Raw genomic sequence first — 20,813 nt, 5'->3', positions numbered from 1 at the left:
AGGGAATGATTTTTTAACCCTAATCAGGCTGGGGGGGGGGGGGGGCGGAATCCGCCCCCCTCGACGTTTCGCGCAATATCTTCGCAACGCGATAAGCTCCCGCCGCGATGTTTCATGACTTTTTTCTTTCAAGTATCGCGCAACTTTTGAGACCCAAATTGTTGCGCCCGCGCATACCGTTTTGACGCGACGCCCGTTTGAAAAAAATTTGTCAACCCCAAAATTGCTCCAAAACGTGATTTTGTGTACAAATCCAATGCAAATTGTGTTTTTTCAATTAATTCACATAAAAATTCTTATCTTCACTTAGAATGGCCGAAATTAATTTATTTTAGTATAATAATGCTTCGAAAAATGTCTGTAACAAATTTTGGCCAAAAAACAAACAAAAACAAAAGGTCAAAAAACAAAGAAATACATAAGAAATTCAAAAAACAATAAAATACATAAGAAATTAATTTCGATACAGATTTTTTTTTATCCTATGTCTCAGAAGCATGATACAAGAAACATTTTAAAAAAGAAATTAGCTTAATTGGAGCATTAATAAGTGATTTAGAGCCCAAAACTGATTTTATGCATAAATTACAATAATTAATTAATATAAAATATAAGAACAATTTTTCGGAGAAAGCAACTGTACATTTTGATAGTATACGTCCCGGGCGTTGCGTGTGCCGATTTTCGGCGCGATCACGCGTTCCATAGGCGAGAGCTGAAGGGGGGGGCGGAATCCCCCCCCCCCCCCCCCGGATATAGCATAGCCAAAAAAGCCCAGCCTGATTAGGGTTAATTGTCCCTAGAGTGCACTTCTCGTGTGGTTTAATGCGCTTTGAACAACTACACTACAGCCAATGTCACCTTTGAAACTGTACATCATGTACATTTGTACTATGATTGAAGTTCACTGAATGCTTCTAAACGAGTGAAATTGAAGATCTTATATCTTGGACTTGATGTAATCTGTCTCTCCACTGCATGGTCAAAAAGAAAAAAAAGACACAAAATTTACTCAGCTACCTCATCCGAGTAAAGACAGAATAAGTGCCACATAAAGACAAGCAGAAAACAACATACAACGTGATTACAACTGAATGGAAGGGCATGCATTCCCAAATAGACTCTGCTAACTGAAACTGAAAACAGTATGCTTTTGCTTGCAGTAACAATGGGGTAAAATTGGGTTAAAAAAAAGACTTGCACACAGTTGCAAGAGCAATTCAGTGCTGATGTTAATCCTTTGTCAATGAAGAAGGAAGCATGTTACAACAGAGACAACACCTTTTTAGTTCTCATAAGCCTGCAGAAACTGCTGAATTTCACTCTAAAATGGAGACACATGCTTAAGAAATGTGTGGAATACTGCTGTGATAACACCATATCAGTTGGTAAGAACAAAAGTGCGAAATATGATGTACAAGTGGATAACCTACAAAGGTATGCTGGAAGTATTGCAATCTCAGAGCATACCCGATCAAGTTGTTACGTGAGCTACTGTAGTTAGCACCATGTGATTCAAAACTACTACAAGGGCCTGAATTGGTGGGGGGGGGGGGGGGCACTTAAGGAATAAAAGTTATGGACTACAATAAAAATTATTACTCACTTCTGATTGCAAAATACTTCAAACAACTCATTATCGCTGCAAACTGCTTCAGCCATGCAGGTTTCCTGAAGATGAATTTGAGCCCATCTAAGAAATATGTTTTAGCTTTAAATGTTGATGACAAGTCATCATTTAATTAATGGTCACGGTGGAACATTAGCATGTTTTGCATCTGTTAATATATCAGCAAATAAGATAGAAAGACAGTAAAACCAGATGATAAACAATGGAGACAAAATTTCAGGATAAGCAGGGGGAAGACATGCAGCACAATGACACATTAATAGTCATACTTTTCTTCTTGTTTAAATAAATTTGTACCAATTGTAACTGTTCTTTTTTTCCATGCTTCAGAGACATTATGTAATACAATGTATTTCCTGTTGGAATAGCTTTCCATTTAAATCAAGTTCTGGCAATAACAAGCATTGTGGAAAAGAGACTAACTCAGATGCCATCTATGGCTTTAAAACAAACTTGCACAGTGGTGGTATGCACTTAATTTTGTGATACACAACAAGGCGGTAAGGATTCATAACAGCTTCATTAGATGAACACTATAAAAACATAATTATGGCTTTGATTATTTTGGGGAAAAGTTTTTGACCTCTTAACAATGACAGCTCTTTGTTCAATCCATCAATGTCTACATCATGAGGGAGTGAACACATGATCACAGCAATAATGGCTAATAAAAATGTGATCCATTATTTGATTGTCCATAAATCATGGGCACAAACAAGTAATACGGAGTAGAATCTGTCTACTTATTGATTGCAGAATAAAACATGACAAAAACAGTGAAAATGGGAACATACAGTGATGCCAAGACCAACATTTAAAAGGTTGCACAAGACATATTTTTATCACAGACAAAGATGCTCTGTGATATCAACTTCTTCCAAAATTCAATAATTCTGAAATGCTTAATGGTGCAAAATGTCACTTCCAAGATTTATTTCGTTCTCATACTCTCGACAAATTATAATACCAAGGCAAGTTTACATCCCTTCAAGCAGTCAGTCTTTACAGCGGTCCTTTTGAGAATGGTCCATAATACATAAGTGAAACAATTGTGCATGCCTGTGGAAGCATATCATTACTCATGAATCCTCAGAAATGCTTCAAGATTATTTGTGTACAGTCAGACCAACCACCATGGAAGAGGAAAGGCAAGACAATGGGTGTAGCTATCAACAAGGGCAGTTTGTAGTGTCCATCAGCCTTTGACAGTCTGTTGCTACAGCGGAAGTCGAGTGGGAATGGGCTGCGGCTGGGAAGTGACCAATTGCTGGTGGTGGTGATGTCCAATCAGAGTGTGATTGACATGACTCCCATCGTTCATGTTAAAGCCCATGGTCTGCTGCCGATACTCCCCAAACGCCTGGGCAACTCGAAACCCTTCATCCATGAGGAGATGTTGCATCATTTGCCGCTGGGCTTTAAAGGCTGTCCTCTTTGGGAGCCCAGTGTGTGGGGATATCTCCTCACCATTGACTGGATTTGGGGATTCCCGCATGGGATGGGCGTAATGCTGTCCATTGCTGATAGCACTCTGATCAGTAGGTGAGTTGTATTGGTTACCACTCAATGCCTGACTATGGTGCCGCGGTGAGCCTCTCGAGTGACTACTTGCACTACTTCGTTGGTGAGTCCTAACATGACTGGGCTGGTGACTAATCTGCTGACTAAGTTCAAGCTTTTCCAAGACAGACAGACCAACCTGGGGTACAACTGGGTGCAGTGCTGTCAGTGGGCTACTGTGATGATCAGACCGAAGGTTGCCTGCCTGCAGCGAGTTGTGATTTGTGTGATTATACTGATGGTGTTGTGGGCTCTGGGGCTCGTGTGAGTTGTTGGAGTGGGTATACCGGTCCTCAGGATTTGGGTTGGGTGGCGAGGAACACTTGGCTCTCCGATCTGTCAGAGACAGTGGGTCAGAGACAAAGACCTGTTTTTGCTGTGAATTACAGGCCTTGCAAATTGTGAAGAATGAAAATTGTTTTCTTTCTCACCTTGACTTAATTTGGACTCATGAATTAAACCTCATGACTTTTCTTTATCTAACAGGGAATGCAGAGGCTGTAGAGATTTAAAACTCATAGTTTTCATTTGATCTTGGGTTTAATAAATGGAGTAAGCTTTGTGTTATCCAATTCCTAAAATGTAGGTAGGGTACTTCATCTTATGCAAGGGAACAAAAAAGCACTACATTACAAAGTGGGATCACTACAATGTAAGAAATATAATGATTCATACGCTTTTGAGAATTTGGGGCTGATAACAACAGAACCAAAAAAAAAAAAAAAAAAAAAAAGGAATCCTAATGCTGTCTTTGCAACAACAACAAAAAAGCACACATACTTTTTTTTCCCCCACACATAAATATGCTTGCACATTAAGGCCACAAACAGCACACTCCGACTTTCAATGTGTGACAACTTTTTTTTTTTTACCACTGTTAAATATCATTCATGTAATATACTCACCAGGATGTGGCTGTGATTGCTGCTGCGGTGCAAGATGTTGCGGGAGTTGCTGCTGCTGCTGGTTTGGCTGTTGGTGTTGTGGCTGTTGTTGTTGGGGTGGAGGAGGTGGTGGTGGTTGCTGTGCCTGTTGTTGTGGTTGTTGAGGTTGTTGCTGCTGCTGGTCATCATGCAAGAGACTGTTGGCACCATCAGAGAGTAAGTCTTCTTCATCAATGTCATCTTCATCACGACCTTCTGCTTTTGCCTTGGCCACATAATATCTATTAGGCAAATATATTGCACACAGAAACTATTCGTAATGCCAGACATCTTGGGCCTACACCTGCTTTGCCTCATACCCTTTCATACAGACATGTTACATGCAAACAAAAGAAATTCTAAGAACCAGGAGCACATGAGCAATCAGCATTCTTCAAGCTACTAGTTGATACAGACATAACATCATGCCATACTTTGAGCAAATGCATAGTAGAGGAGTGTGACTGGCATGATCTTGCATGTTAGTACATTGTACACATCTGGAACAAGCCACAACTTCATCACAATAAGTCCTAGTCATTTGTAATACTATCATTTATTACTGTCATAATTCAAAGATGCAAATTTCTTTCAAATATTTTGGCCAAATTTTAGAATCTCAATATATGCATATCGTCGCTGGGGTGACAAGACCTTGTATCTGCAATTTTGGTGAAAATTACTTTTTTGGATTAATGGTCAAAGAATGGGTTAAGTGATGTCCTGTCCAAATCCAAACTGTCTTACTCCAAAAATGAAGCCACCACGGCATGTCAAAGGAAAGGCTATCCCATTCAACACAGTGTTTTGGCCGCCATGTTTTTTGGCTCTCCTGAACATTTGACATTTTGTAGATACGAGGTCTTGTCGCCCCAGCGACGATATGCTGAATTAAACATACTTTGTAATATTATCCTACAAAGAGCAGCCTGTGTAGTACACATGTGACATACTTCAATCAACTGTGCCCTGGTCAAATTAAACATTCCTCCTTTTATCAAGCTATTCAAAATGGGCCAAGGTCTACTGCATTCACTGCAAAACCAAAGGAAATTCAACATTTCAGAGTGAGAGGAGGGCTTTACCTGTCTGAGCGTTTCTGCTTCTTAATAAGGTCTGTCTGCTCTGTCATGTAGTCTAACTGCTGTGTGGTCAACTTCTCCAGCTCCAACTGGAGGTCGTAAACTTTCTGGAGGTCGCTCTCTGCCTTGGCGATAGAGATCTTCGCTTTCAGGTCGTACTGCTGGTTCTTGATGCTGGCTAGAAGCGTGGAAATCTCGTTCATCCTTTCCTAAGCCAGACATGAAGGTATTAGAGTAAGGGCATTCTACTACATCTGTCACTACAGGCTTTATTGCCTTTAAAACAAATAAAACTGTTGACATACAAGCTTATTAAGATATACAGTATAAACGATACTTGTATCTATTTGGCACATGAAATACAGTTGCAGCATGTAATGCAATAATAATAATAATAATAATAATAATAATAATAATAATAATAATAATAATAATAATAGTAATAAGCCAAAACGTGTTGAGTATAAGGGCATTCCAATACACACTGTAACAGTTACTATGGGTTTTATTGCCTTTAAAACAAATAAACAAAAAAAGCTGTTGACACAGCTGAACTTGATATACATTATAAATGATACTTGTATTCATATCATGGCACATGAATCACAGTGGCAACAATAATGACCTTAAAACTGAAGCATTTAACAAGAACCATGACACCCGAGTATCGCAAGTTTGCCTTCCTCGCATTCTTGCAGACCAATACTCGAGCAAATTTGGGGATGGGCAGCTTTATGAATGACAGATGACACACGACACGTGCCAGACGGGTGAGTGATTGCATAAGGTGGGCTAAAAATGCATCTTATTACAATCTGATAACTTTCACAAACACATTTTTTTTTTTTTTTTTTTTACCTCTCGTCTGATCTTTATGATTTCAGCTTGTACTGTTCTTGGGTTTGGATTGAGTTCTGCTTCGTTGCTCAGCTTGGCTCTCTTGCTCTTGGACTCTCCCTTGGGAGACCCCTTTACCTTGGTTGATCTACAGAAATCATCATCATAAGTAATCACTTATATTGTGGCTATGTTTAATTAAGGTGAATATCTGAAATTTCTCAAATAACAGATTATCAAGCCGAGTAATCACCTAAACACATCACCTGTATAATACATAACAATTTGTAACACATGTACCAGTAGGTGCCTACATCTTCTGTTAAAATGTATTAGTATCTCACTATAACATGCTAAAAGTTAATTTTTGCATTTTTGGTTTCTGCTCTAAACTGATTATTAGTAACTTTGAGTACCGGTACTTCAGGTAAGGCCGAATGGTAAGTAACTTATGATGAAGCACTTAGTATTTCCTCCAGTAAAGATACCACGGTAACAACAAACCAAAGCTTTCTCCAAAGTTGTATGACAGACCTTCCTATATCTAGCATGTATCATTGTTGTTGTATGCTGGATCTCTCAGCTACCTTACAACGACTCGGGTTCACTATCAATGGTGGGGAATCATACTGATTGAAGACATTTCACATCGGGTCTAAGAGTACAACTGTTGATTTATTCACTGTAATGTCTCTCTCCAGAGGTGGCGCTATACACCTCTTACATCTTCCCTTTTTTAAAGAACAAAACGCCAAGATACTTTGAAAACAATTTCTGTACATCTGGCAAGTATTGATCTGTGAAAATATAATACCCAGTAAGCCACCTTGCTAAATATCACAGAAGCCCTGTGGTTGTTATGTACTGGATACACGTCCTTGATCCACTGTATCTAATTACATACAATGTATTTCAAATAATGTACTTACAGTTATAAGTACAGTTATAGGCCTATTGGTTCTTGTTGTGGCTTTCATTTGCATTCATTGTTACTCAATAAAATACAAATACTATACAACATATTTGTTTGCTTATGTGTGTTTCTTCCAAACCTCCTCTAAACCTTAATTCCAAAACTCTTCTTTTTTTTTTTTTAATATAACTTCAAGTTCATACCTGTATCTCTCCTTTCTTTCTTTCTTTCTTTTTTTTTTTCATTAAACTAAATCCGCCTATTTTACCAAAAGTACAATAGTGTGAAGACACGATAGTATCGTAAACTCTACTATTTCTCACCTACAGTGTAACTTGAAACACCTGGTAAAACAATACTTTCAACACTGTATTGTTATAGCTAACACTCACAAACTGACTTACACATTGTTACACTACTATGTACATCAAGTATGTATATATACTTTGTCTCAACCATATTGTAGCTACTATTTGCCTACATGCTAAATACGGTAAGCAAAAATGGTAGTTAAACTGAAAAAATGTTGTGAACTTCAAAATCCTCACATCCTTTGTGTAATAACTCCAACTTCAAAATCCGCACATCCTTTGTGTAATAACTCCAACTTCATATGTGAGGGGTTTGTTTGGTTTAAATCTTGTCTTTCTTACAAAAATGATATGACATCACAATAACAAAATACGGGGTTTTACTCACATCTCAACCAAAATTTCCTAACTGTTGGAGAGGTACCTTTGAAAACTAGCAATACCATATGACATCACAACACTGTGTGCTAAGCACCAATACCATCCTTGTCATATCTCATCCTTACAACTAATTTTGGTTTGCATGCGGACACTTGAGAGCAAAAAAAAAAAAAAATGTATATATAAATGTATATATATCACCAGATACCGATTTGAAGAAAGTGCAAAACATTATGCACCAATCCTAAGTATATACAGTATGTGTAGCTCCTTGCTACTTGGGTACAGAAACAAATAAATTTGCATACTGACATAACCAATACACACGCATTTTCAAAAATAACTGTAAAGGAAAAACAAACAAACAAACAAACAAACAATGATTCATCTCGTGTGCAAAACAAATGTTCGCCAAAAATGGCTGCTGTGAAGCCATTAAGAATTGTATGTAAAAAAAAATCCCTACAAATCAAAGTCATATGGGCATATTGCTCATACATTCCATTGTTTTGTGTGTGGTGCAGTTCTGAAGAAAATACAAAAACATAAGCAATTAGGTCTTAACTTTCATTTTGCTGAAATTATTAAACAATGTATTTGTTTATTGATATTTTTTTTAATGTTATTGTTGATCTTTTTTTCTTTTTTTTTTTTTAACACCACAGAGTTCAAAAACAATACTTAAAACTGAAACAATCCTCTAAAAAAAAAATCAAACATATGACAGAGTAGATAACAATTACACCTCACTCTGCAGTGATAAAGACTGGATTTTGATAAACTAAACTACATGATCTATGAATGTTTCACAAAAGAAGTACCGCTGAGCGTCCATTAAAAAAAAAAAAATGTCTGTCCAAATAATCACCAAAAGCGTCCGTTTCAAAATGTAATTTTAAATTATTTCTCCAGAGCGTCCAGTTGAGAAAATTGTCGTCCAGAAAATCACCAGAAAGCGTCCATTGCAAAATATAGTTCACTGAAGCAAGAAAAGGGGGAAAAAAACAACAACAAAAAAAAAAACAATTTATGGGACTTAAGTCTTGGTCTATATTCAAACCTTTTTCTAATTATTGGTTATTCACTTTGACACGTAATCGGCAAAACGCTTGGGGGGATGAACTATCCGTCCTGATCTTGTGGTTACAAGCAGCCTTCCATTGCGGTGTTGCGGTTGGGCTGCCTGCTTGGGGTTCACCGGTTGATCCTCTGGAATATCTATCTCAACTGAGGTAGACATGGCTGGTTCGTCTGTACAAACCAAGTGGCGTCGATTTCGTCGATAGAGAGCACCATCTGCTGTCTTTACCATGTATGATCTCGGCTCTCCTGTCGCCTGGACCACAACAGCTTTCTGCCAGACCTTCTGCTGTCCAGTTGTAGGCTTCATCCGAATGACATCACCAGGTTGTAGAGGTTTTAGATCCTTGGCATTCTTATTGTAGTAAAATGCCTGTCTGTTCTTTGCAGCTCTCAGTTCTTTTGCAGCCTTTTGTACCTTTGGTTTCATCAGTCTCTCTGTAGCTGGAAGTACAGTCCTGGTCCTTCTGCTCATGAGTCTCTGTACAGGGCTGCTGGTCATACCATTAGTAGGCGTATTTCTGTATGCCAAGATACTCAGATATGGATCTGAGTGCGATGCTTTCGCCTTTGTCATAATGGTTTTCGCTACTTTCACAGCATTCTCGGCTTTCCCATTACTCTGTGGGTAGTATGGGGACGACGTTCTATGCTCAAACTCCCAGTCGTTACAGAACTTCTGAAAATTCTCTGCTGTAAACTGTGGGCCATTGTCCGTGATCAGCACCAGAGGTATGCCATATCTTGCAAACTGTGCTTTCATCTTCCTGATGACAGTGGATGATTTCGTATTTTCCAGATAGTCGATCTCCCAGAATCCAGAATAGTAATCGACTGTCACAAGATACATCTTGTCTGAGAACTGAAAAATATCAGCTCCAACTTTCCTCCAGGGATTCTGGGGTACATCATGGGAATGCAGCGTTTCTTTCTGTTGGTTCCGTCCCAGGGATCTGCAGGTATCACACTTTTGGATGAAGTCTGTCAACTCTGAGTTCATATTAGGCCAGTAGATGCATTCTCTGGCTCTTCGTAGACATCCTTCTATCCCGAGGTGGGAAGAGTGAACTTTCTGCATCATTACTCTCCGCTTCGACTTGGGAATCACGACTCTTTCCCCTCTGTACACTAGATTATCATCTAGGCTGAGTTCGTCTCGCACATGGAAGTATGGTCGCAACACTGGGTCAAGATCATGTTGTCTTTCTGGCCATCCTGACCTGATTACTTCCTTTAGCTTTGTCATCGTCTCATCCTGATTTACTGCTTCAGTCAACTCCTCCATAAGCGGTTGGGATATTGGGACATGTCTAGCCATATTCACTGTTTCCATCCCTGTGGCAGGTTGATCATTGCTGTCTGTCAGGTACGCTCTGCTGAGTGTATCAGCCAGATACATCTCTGGTCCTGGTCTGTAGATAATCTTCGCGTCATACGTTTGCATCCGCACTAACATCCTCTGTAGACGTTTAGGAGCTCTATGTAACGGCTTGGTGCTGATGATTTCAAGCGGTTTATGGTCAGATTGGACATTCACCCTCCTGCCATATGTATAGATGTGGAACTTCTCTAATCCATATACAACTGCTAAGAGCTCTTTCTCTATTTGGGCATACCTCGTTTCAGCATCCGTGAGGGCCCGACTTGCGTAAGCTAGGGGCTGCCCATTCTGCAGCAATGCCGCACCAAGTCCTACTTCCGAAGCATCTGCTTGCAGGGTAAGCTCCTTCCCGGGGTCATAATATCTCAAGACAGGTTCAGCAGTCACCAATTTCTTGATTTCCGCCACTGCTGCCTCATGGATATCAGACCACCACCACTCAACATCCTTCTGTGTTAGTTTTCTGAGTGGTTCACACTTGTCACTGAGTCCTGGTAGGAACTTGCTCAGATAGTTGACAAAGCCAATGAATCTTTGGACTCCCTTGACATCTGTGGGGTTTGGCATGTCCAGAACCGCTTTCACCTTGGTAGGATCTGGTTTGAGACCTTGCGATGTGACCAGATGACCAATGAATGGAATTTCTGTTACTTTCAGATTGGTCTTTTGTTTGTTGAGCTTCAAATTGACAACGCGACATCTCTCCATGAGATTTCTTACATTCTGGTCATGGTCTCTCTCTGCCTCTTCGATGGTCTTGCCTTCACCGAACACCAGTATATCATCAGCGACTGATCTGACACCCTTTAGACCTTCCAGCACCTGGTCCTGTCTCCTCTGGAACTCCTCTGGGGCTGTATTCAACCCAAATGGCATTCGTAACCAACGATACCGTCCATGTGGTGTGTTGAAGGTAGTTAGGTAAGAGCTCTCTTCATCTAGCATCACATGCCAAAACCCATTCTTGGCATCAAATGTGCTGAAAACTTTGGCATCCTTCAAATCCACTACAATATCCTCTATTGTTTTCATTGGGTGGTGACTTCTCTGCAGACCTGCATTGAGATCTTTTGGGTCCAGACACACCCGTAATTGCCCATTCTTTTTCTCAACGCAGACCATACTGGAAACCCATGGGGTAGGGACATCAACAGGTGCTATTATCAGCTTGTCGGTCAGACTATCCAACTCAGTTTTTAGCTTAGCTTTCAGGGCAACAGGGACTCGTCGTGGGGGATGGACCACCGGCTTCGCTGTACTGTCCAATTCCAGATGGTACAGACCTCCAAGCTGTCCTGTTCCTTCGAACACCTCTGGATACTCATCTGCGAGCTGTTGTACATTTTCAATGGTCGCTTCAGTTGTGGTCACCTTTAGAATCTTCTCACTGTTGATTTGGATCAAGCCCATTTCTTGCACAGTCTTGCTACCCAAAATAGGCGTCACATCTGGCAGGTCAACAATCAAGAAATCAACCTGGAACTGTTCTGTATTCCTAGGATTGATGACATCAAAGGTACATCTGCCAGCAGGCTTGACAATTGTCTTATTGTACATTGATAGTACGTTGCTTGTCGGTCTTAAGCGTCTGTCATCAAGAGCTATCTTGTGTCGTGGAAGCACATTACATGTTGCGCCAGAGTCGAGCTGAAATCTGATTTGTTGGCCTTCTACCAACATTGTTGCATGTAGACTTGTTGAAGGTGCTACCTTAACTGACTTGATGTCATCGACGAGTTCTGTCACTGTTTTCAACTCTTGCTCAGAATCAGATTCCTCAGTTTGCTCAGTCATTTCATGCACTTTTGAGGACAACATAGTGGATTTGCAAACCGAGTGGAAATGGTTCATTTTGTCACAACGAGTGCATTTCTTTCCGTAAGCAGGACAGCGTTCTTTTTTCAGGACATGCTTTGTCCCACAAAAGTGACACCACTGAGGATGATTGCCGGTAGACTTGCCTTTCTTCTGCGGTTGGCCAGTCTGAGGGTGACTGACGGGGAACTTGCCTTTCTTCTGTGGTCGGCCAGTCTTTTGTACTGCGTGTACTTCAGCATCAATCTGCTGTTGAGCAAGAACTCCGGCATCTCTTTTGCTCAACTCTGCTGCTCTGCAAGCTTGGACACATTTATCAAAAGTCAATGTCGATTCTCTCAGGAGCCTTTCCCGCATCGCATTGTCCTGAATGCCGCAGATGATGCGGTCCCTGATGAGGGAATCTCGAAGGTCACCAAAATTGCATTGTTCTGCAAGCAGTTTCAATTCTGTGAGGAAGGAGTCAAAACCTTCTCCATGCTCTTGCTTCCTGGTAAAGAAACGATAGCGATTCACAGTCTCATTCTTGGGTGGGTCACAGTGCTTGCCCAAGGCATCCAATGCATTCTGTAGCGTTTCCACCTCTGGCTGGACAGTTTTGTAGATCTCGCGACCTCTAGGTCCAATCAAGTATTTGAGCATCTGCACTTTCACTTCATCCGGTTTTGCAGTCATTGCTAAGGCGACAAACAAAGAGAATTCTTCCCTCCACTGCTTCCATTCTTTTGGAAGGTTGCTCGCTTCAAAATCTAACTCTTTTGGGGGTTTCAACTGCTCCATGATGAAATTTCAAATCTGAAAAAATCTGGTCGGTATATCCGGTCACGAGCACGTGTTATACCAATGGCACTTTTCCTCGCTGGTATATCCGGTCACACAGCTTTCAGCACCCTTCTCTGCAAAGCGTGAAAATTTTCTCAATTCACGCCAATCACTCAGTTCATTACAGTTGTCCCTTCATAATGATAACTTGCATTTCTGCACGATATATTCATATCTCCGAATCGGGGTTGCAAACTCACCGTCGCAATGCACTGGCCCACTGTTCAATGTTCACTTCCAACCAGCCCCACTCATATCATTCGATGTACTGTGTTGCCGCTAGGAGCGCGATCATCCCGGCAGTCGGCACAATTTCCGACCGGCAACAAATTTTAGCTCCTCTCCTGACACCATGTATCATTGTTGTTGTATGCTGGATCTCTCAGCTACCTTACAACGACTCGGGTTCACTATCAATGGTGGGGAATCATACTGATTGAAGACATTTCACATCGGGTCTAAGAGTACAACTGTTGATTTATTCACTGTAATGTCTCTCTCCAGAGGTGGCGCTATACACCTCTTACATAGCATATTGATATTTGAGAAATTATTAACAACTGTTTTAAAAAGTCACACATTTTCTTGCATGAAGTTGACAAAAGAGCACCATGCACAAAACAAACGCTACAAGTGTATCTGCCTTTGGGACCTTCAAGTAAGAGGAATCAGTGGTCTAGTGTGCAGCATAACAAGAAGGGTGTTGATACATTGCAATTCTCCCTATTGCATACAGCCGATATCAATCGATATCACCTCGCGATACCGATATCTGATTGGTTGCTTTTGGGATGTATACTTCTTGTTTTGCGGTTCTGTAAAATCGTACCAAAGATCCTACGCAGTGTAGGATCTTTGATCGTACATTCCTTTCTGAAAATGTTTTGAACAAATATGCGAGTTTGACTTCAGGTCAAAGTGGTCTTTCCTGCAAAGCAGATTTTTCCATGCTCTCCGCTGAGCTTCTGTCTGTTGTTGTTGTTGTTGTTGTTGATTTTCCATCTGTGAAGATGGCTGGATAGCCCATATTCAGCTACACTAAGCTGGTCTTCCATGGGGTCCAGTTGGATGTGGGGTGGGACCACTTCACCGGGTTAGACACCCTGCTCTTTGCGATGAATGAATGAAGCGGGATCTTTTACGTGCATGAGCTGTGACTCTCTCACACACGGGACCTCCATTTTATGTCCTATCCGAGGGACAGAGTGTTTTGCCTCTTGCTAGAGGGGACGGTATGTTTACACACAACATTGCTCAGTCCAGACTCGGGTTCGAACCCGGCCGCGTGATCGTGAGGCAGACGCGCTACCGACTGAGCCAACTCACCGGGAAACTTCACCCACGTCATGTCCACATCTATGGATATTTTCCATAATTTCGTCGTTTGGCATCATCGGCCCTGCACTGGGCCACTTCGCAGAAGAATCCCATTTTTTATGTTAAGTTACAGATTTGAAAATATTTCTATTATTTGCAAGATAATAAGACAGAATTTGATACAATCTATGAATACTAGCGAGTACTTCGGCTTTCAATGTGCATAAAAGCATACATTTACACATCACACGTTCACAACCAGAAGTTTATATCCCAAGAATTAAAGGTAGAAATATTAGAGCGCGACACGCATTCAGATTCGGAGAGCTATATGTGATAGGGAGAATTGCAGGCTGGCTAGTATTACATGCCCTTGTGTCATCATTACCAAGTGAACTTCTCAGGTGTCTAACCCATAGTGGCCACCAACCAATATGAGATTCTTACCTTGATTGTCCATGTCTGTACTGATAGCCACTGTCTCTCACAACTTGTCTGGCAAGAGGAAAGAGTTTGTCCCTTTGCAAGATGAGATGCGGGTCTAGATTACACAGCTGGGTTGCAGCTTCATTCACCGTCACCTTAGGGTAAAATTATAACATAAATTAATTGATATTTATAAACTGTCATCCAAATCTGAAAGCTCTTTCTTTTTTGAAAGCTCTTAGTGTTCAAACTTGCCTGATTCTGTTGGTTTTGGGCCTTCAAATATCATCTTTGGAAAGATCCTCTGTCTTTTAAATAGCACTTTGCTCTTTGTCACGGACTCAAATGTAGCTACTGTTCCATTCCATAGCGTCCATACATTCACATTCAGGTGGAAGTATCTGTTATAGGTACGACACACAAAGAACATTTGAAGACTGTGCTGTTAATTTGCGATATACACAAATCATAGTTCTTGCACTTACCTCATGTAGAGTGAGTGGTTTCTCCAACTTCCGTTTTGAGTCAAAACGCCCATAGATGCTGGCCCATTTGTGGATCTCCTCCATCCTGTTTGGATGGTCTGGACTCATGCTGAGAATGTACTCTACCTCCCTGGTGATCTTCTTGGTTGGTGGAAGATGGGATGGTCCTTCAGCACGAATCACCTGCTCTGCAGTAGCCCGCAAATTGTTGATCATCTCCCGGCTCAGGGTAGGGTTATCAAGACGACCAATAGGTGCTGAATTGAAAGCCGCTGGAGAGGGGGAGGACAAAGTACCAGCTGGCCTATAACCTGGAGGCGTGGAGGAGATTTGCTGAGATGAGCCAGGTGAGGATCGATTGTTAGAAGCTGATGATGTTGAAGGAGGGTGACCAGGAGATGATGATGAAGAGACAGGTGTGTTGGTCTGTGGCCACCTGTTAGACGGATGATGCACTCCAAGGCTGCCATGAGGCTGTAAGTTCACAGCCAACGGAATGTCCATGTTTGATAGTGGGGGATGATGTGTTTGCTGTGCAGCCAGAGGTTCCTGGAAAAAAAGACCAAAAAAAAAAAAAAAGGACTAAAAAAGGGACAAGAAGAGATGGCAGGTCATAAGGCAACATAGATAGCTGCACTTCAACAATTTGAATTAGTCATTGATCTTCTCCACGTCAAATACATGGATGCTCCATGATTTTTGCTATTCATCGTGTGTGCCTAAACTTAGAAAACAATGACAAGGATAAAAACAAGAATGAGATTCAGTTGGCCTTGTGTTCACAGGAGTGTGATAGCACTACCATTTGGGCATTGCCAGAGACAGTTATGTATTAAGATATTTATGGACACATTTGCAACAATCTCATATGTCTGGACAAAAGACTGCTCTTCAAGCAGAAAAAGAGATTGTAACAATTTACAGGTGACTCACATTATAACAAAGTCCTCAGGACCAGCAGTTTTCTTTCATCATACATGTATAGAAATTCTGTTATATGCAGGCATATTGCCAAGCAATAATGTAAATAAATATGTAGATGATAATTTTGGTAAATGAATTTTCACTTCATAGTAACAAGAGTTTTGTTATTGCCATGATCGATATAATGGGAGTGCAGTGTATATGATGCAAAGGCTTGAGTGGGTTAGTGAGAACTGGATGCATTAGGTTAATTTCATAGAGGCCCAACTGAGTGTGGCTTTAAACCAATCTCAAAGTAAATGAGTGCATCCAATTCCACCACTTGCATATACTGTATGACTGTGCATCATGTGTGAGTCAATGGGCACACACATGCTTGAAGTTGTAATTCCCAGTCATGTGTCTGGCAACAGGAAGTGATGCCTCCAGAGTATATTTATGTTTGCCCACACATTGACAGACACAAATTTACTAGAATTGAACTGCATGGCTTAATTATGTGTGCTAATGTGGCCATATATTCAGTGAGACAAGCGCTCTTATCTGGCAATCAGCCAATCAGATTGCAGAGATTCTGAGATTCATGTAACAATTTTCCATTATGCCCTTCTCATCTCATCAAAACGGGGCTACTAATTTTGGGATTGCACATAGCGGCACAAATGTGATTGCCATTTTTTTCTTCATCCACCAAGGTACAAAATGTACAGTACAGTGACTTGGCTAACTGGGTTCTGGCTCAAAAGTAATGATTTTGAGAAATGTATACACTGACCGTAGTATCTACATGTACAATGTGTTACCTACAAGCACATTGTATTTTCTTTCCCGTTATACAAAAGAGCCCTTCTGTTGGGGCTCTGCAGATTTGGTACTGACATAAGAAAAAAAAAAAAAGAAGAAGAATGAAATCTCATTTTCAGTGAGAGAGTGGCTGCCTTGTACTCCTTTAACATGTCTTACATCTTCATTGAGATGTTAAGTGATATCCTCCATTAAGGTTCTGACAAGATTTCAATAAATCAAACTTTCAACAGTTTTCACGTACTGGTAAATTGTGTTTGCTTGTCTTTGAAGATAACTTTCCAAGAATTGTAAATAAGAAACTGATTCCTCAAGAGGTGCTTCAATTTTGCCACTATTAGATGTACAATGATTTGTATATCTACAGGCACGTCCCTTATTCTTAGCAGGGCTGTGAAAAATCTTTATGACTGAACTATGGCTCTATAGCTACCTGAAAAGCTCCTGGGTTGGCCACCCACTCCTGGAGGGCCTTTTGCAGACGTCTCACATGGAGTGGCTTGCTTCCCATGCCCACAAGCGACATGATCTCTAGAAACTCGTCTTCCCCTGCTTCGCACAATTGCTGAACGTCGTCACCGCCCTGGTGGATGAAGTTAGAGTAATATGGGAGAAGGTTGGCCCGCTCTAAGACCCGGTACAGCTGAAGCTCGCTCAGGGTCTGAGGTGCATGCGAGCGTCTGCTCTCTGCCATTCCGTGGACAGGCTGAGTGTGAAAGTATGGTTTAGGAGACCTGTTTAATATGTGTCATGAATTTCTTGGTCAACTTCTTCACTTAATACATTTTTTAAATGTGTACGATAAATCATTTTATAAACTAGAGATGTCCCTATGGCAACTGGTACAGTATGTCTACCACATTGCATGGTTCTCCTAATATGTCTTGAGAATACTCAGTATCTTGATATATGAGATGGCAGTTTCACATACTGTATTTGACAATAAAAAATGTGAAATATGTTTGTCACAAATGTGTTGAGTGGTTACTTTCCTTGAAATACAAGGTAAGTTTCATATGAATTGGTGACTAACTTGTTTGTATCTGGGAATTTGAGTATTTTCACTTGACCTTTGAACCTTGCCCTTTGACCCCATACACCCACAATTCTTCAAATAATCACTGGTAAAATCCGTTCCATGTTCCAAATTCAGTTAACAATGTAATAGTGAATGTCAATGGGATTTTCTTGGCCATACTATGTAATTTGACCAAAATATAGAGTTGTGAATGGCTCTAAAACAGTTTCATTTCATTTGTTTTTTTTTTTTTTTGTATGTGACAAAAATGCATCAAAACAGTAGATTTTAGAAAAATGATTGAAAAACAGCATTTTCTAAAAATTTCCCTTGTATTTTGTATAATTTTAATCTTTCACACTGTCTAGTTTTGCATTCAGTGTCATTCATTTATCATATACTATCAATCTGCAAACTTAAGATTTCCAGTATCATGGAATCATAATGACATTTACAGATTGGGCAAATTCTAAAGATGTAGGCCTACTAAAAAGGTACACTTCCATGTAGCCCTATAGTGCATTTATTCTATTTCTTTATATGTGATGAATATCACCCCTACAAATTGACCTTGAGAATTGTTAACCCAAACAGTCATTTTTTAATTCCTCTGTATGTGGCAAATATGAACGTGATACAGTAGATAGTGATACTGTAGAAGTAGGTCTAATGATAAAAACATATTTTCTATGTATTTCTTTGTATTGTGGTGAATTACATAGGATGTAGAATAGCAATGCCAATGGGCGACCTTGAGAAAGTTTGATGGTGGGGTCATGTTGAGTGGAGTTGTTCTACCCATGTAGCAAGTATGACTGTGTTATATCAGGGAGGTGAGCACCTCCCTGGTTATATCAAATAACAAAGAAATTATAGAGGGGGCAAAGAAATTATAGAGGGGGCGCAATGTGCCCCCCCCCCCCCTTGGGCCTAGGAGGGGTCAAAATGGATTTGTTTACAAGTCCATGTCATGGTGTATTGAGCTTCAACTGTCATATTGTCAAAAGTGGACAGAATCCTGTACACTGTCTACAGCTGCAGCTCTTGCTGACATTGAGGACCTAAGAATCCTTGAAATGCAAAGTACTTTGAAATGCAATAGTCATTAGACATTTATCAATTCTGTAAAATACAAACTTAGTGTAGGGCCTATAAATGCACAGATACAAAGAAAGCATTCAATACATTATCATTAAAAAAAAAATCAACATGACCGCACAGGGTGCACACTCCCCCTTTATTTTTTGTTGAAACATAAGAAATAAAAAGAAAAAAATTGGGGGTGTAAGCACCCCCCTTTAATTCTGTAAAGGTGCCCCCTCTTTACGGAATTCCTGGATCTGCCCCTGAAGTACATGTAGGTCTACCTAAAGTCCAAAGATCTCTTCCCACCTCTCTGATCATACACTAGGTCTGCGTCTGCACAACATCAAGGTCAAAATGAATTTCCATACAGTCAGTGCCACATTTTTGAAAGGGGGGGGGGGGGGGGTGCCCAGTTTATAGTGTGCCACTTCCAGATCAGCTAAAAATATTAATAGAGTTTTAGTAGAGCTCTATAGAAGTCTACTGTCTAGAGGATTCTAATACACTTGTATAATTGCATAAGAAAAAGGCCTTCAGCACAACTTGTGCTGCTGCCACTCCCTGGAATCCTTGAAGAAAAAGAAAAAGAAAAGAAGGAAAAAAAAAAAGGGCATTCAGCACAACTTTCTAAAAAAAGGGCCCTCTTAATAGTCTACACCATGCATGCTCACCACTTAACGTTATAGACCCCTTCTAACGTTAGTGTCTACTCTAAAAAAAAGGTTAACTCAAGTAGGCCTAGGCCTACAGTCTAAATAAAAAGGTTTCATTGCCTGACAAAAAAATAAAATAAATAAAAATACCAATATTCAATAACAAGTGTTAACACTTGTTAGAGTAATATCTAGGGCCTACCGTACCGGTACGGTACCACATTCTATTTTCTCTCTCTCTCCCTCTCTCTCTCTCTCTGGTGCCACTTCCGGGGTAGGCATTACAGGGCCGGCGGAGCATTTTCAAAAGTGTGGGGGCCCACTTCCGGGTTTCATGAGTTAACAAGGAAAAAAACACACAAAAAAAAAGGTCCTCAGCTCATCTCTCCCCTTCCATTTCCGGGTTTCTTCAGCTGACAAGTGTTAAAAAAAAAAAAAAAAAAAAAAAAAAAGGTCCTCAGTGGAAAAACAAAATTAACGTTAAACTTACAACGCACTCACACTTCAAGATCTCTATCTATTTTTCTATTTAATAGTGCCACGTACTTACGTAGAAATCTACTTCTGGGTTAAAAAAAGTGTGGGGGCCCAAAGTGATGACACCTATTTAAACGTTATGTATTCCTTTGTATGGTGCACAAAAAGTGTGGGGGCCCGAGCCCCCACGGGCCACGGCCCCACGGTTCCGCCGGCCATGAAATAAAGTGGGGGGGGGGGGGTGGAGGGGCAAAGTGGTTAGACCTCTGGACAACTAAGACTGGTTAGGGTAGGGCCTACACCCACCCTACTGTGCAAAAAAAAAGGGGGGCGGGCCAGTCACGCAACAACTCACCCAAAATAACCCAACTCGGTCAACCCCCTCTCAGTGCGGAGAGTGTTGACGACAACTCGGACGGACTCGTGGAGCAAGCTGGAAAGCCGTGCTGAAATACATACAGGATGTGCAGAGCAGCAGCAGCTGCTCTCGAGCTGGGTGCCTTCCCACACCACCGTGTGTCCCTGTGCGTGAGGGGTGTGTGCGCAAATTGTGTCTCCCTAGAAAACACACGGTTTACTGTGGTCCTTGTGTGTCTCGGGTTGCGCTCCGCGTTGTGCCACAGTTGTGTCTCGTCCGGTCTAGCTCGCTGTGTATTATGGTATATGGCGCGTTTGCTGTTACTGTGTGTTTCAGGGTATGCGGCATAGTCTGGGTGTCACCCACCGTCCAAACAATTGCTTCACACTCTACAGTTTTCAGGAAGAACAATGTCTTGAAAAGTGTCCTGTTGCTTCTTGGATACAACCACAAAATTCAGAAACACATATAATCCAGAAATGCACCCGGCAAGTGACATTTTCGTGCAGGTAAAGTCAATATTGGTTCGC

General features: G+C 40.9%; 1 protein-coding gene across 1 annotated transcript; it reads right to left on the bottom strand.

The window, feature by feature from the left end:
* Window positions 1-1,565: 1,565 nt before the first annotated feature.
* On the bottom strand, window positions 1,566-20,813 carry LOC140237639 (uncharacterized). Its single transcript, XM_072317565.1, has 8 exons — window positions 20,281-20,813; window positions 17,125-17,397; window positions 14,964-15,512; window positions 14,500-14,633; window positions 6,054-6,180; window positions 5,199-5,404; window positions 4,096-4,355; window positions 1,566-3,526 (listed from the first exon to the last, which is right to left on the bottom strand). The coding sequence occupies exons 2-8, from the start codon at window positions 17,383-17,385 to the stop codon at window positions 2,847-2,849; spliced, it is 2,217 nt and encodes a 738-aa protein (XP_072173666.1). The 5' UTR covers window positions 17,386-17,397; window positions 20,281-20,813; the 3' UTR covers window positions 1,566-2,846.

Source organism: Diadema setosum, chromosome 14, assembly GCF_964275005.1.
Source record: "Diadema setosum chromosome 14, eeDiaSeto1, whole genome shotgun sequence".
NCBI lineage: Eukaryota > Metazoa > Echinodermata > Echinoidea > Diadematoida > Diadematidae > Diadema > Diadema setosum.
This window is presented reverse-complemented; position numbering and strand designations above follow the sequence as displayed.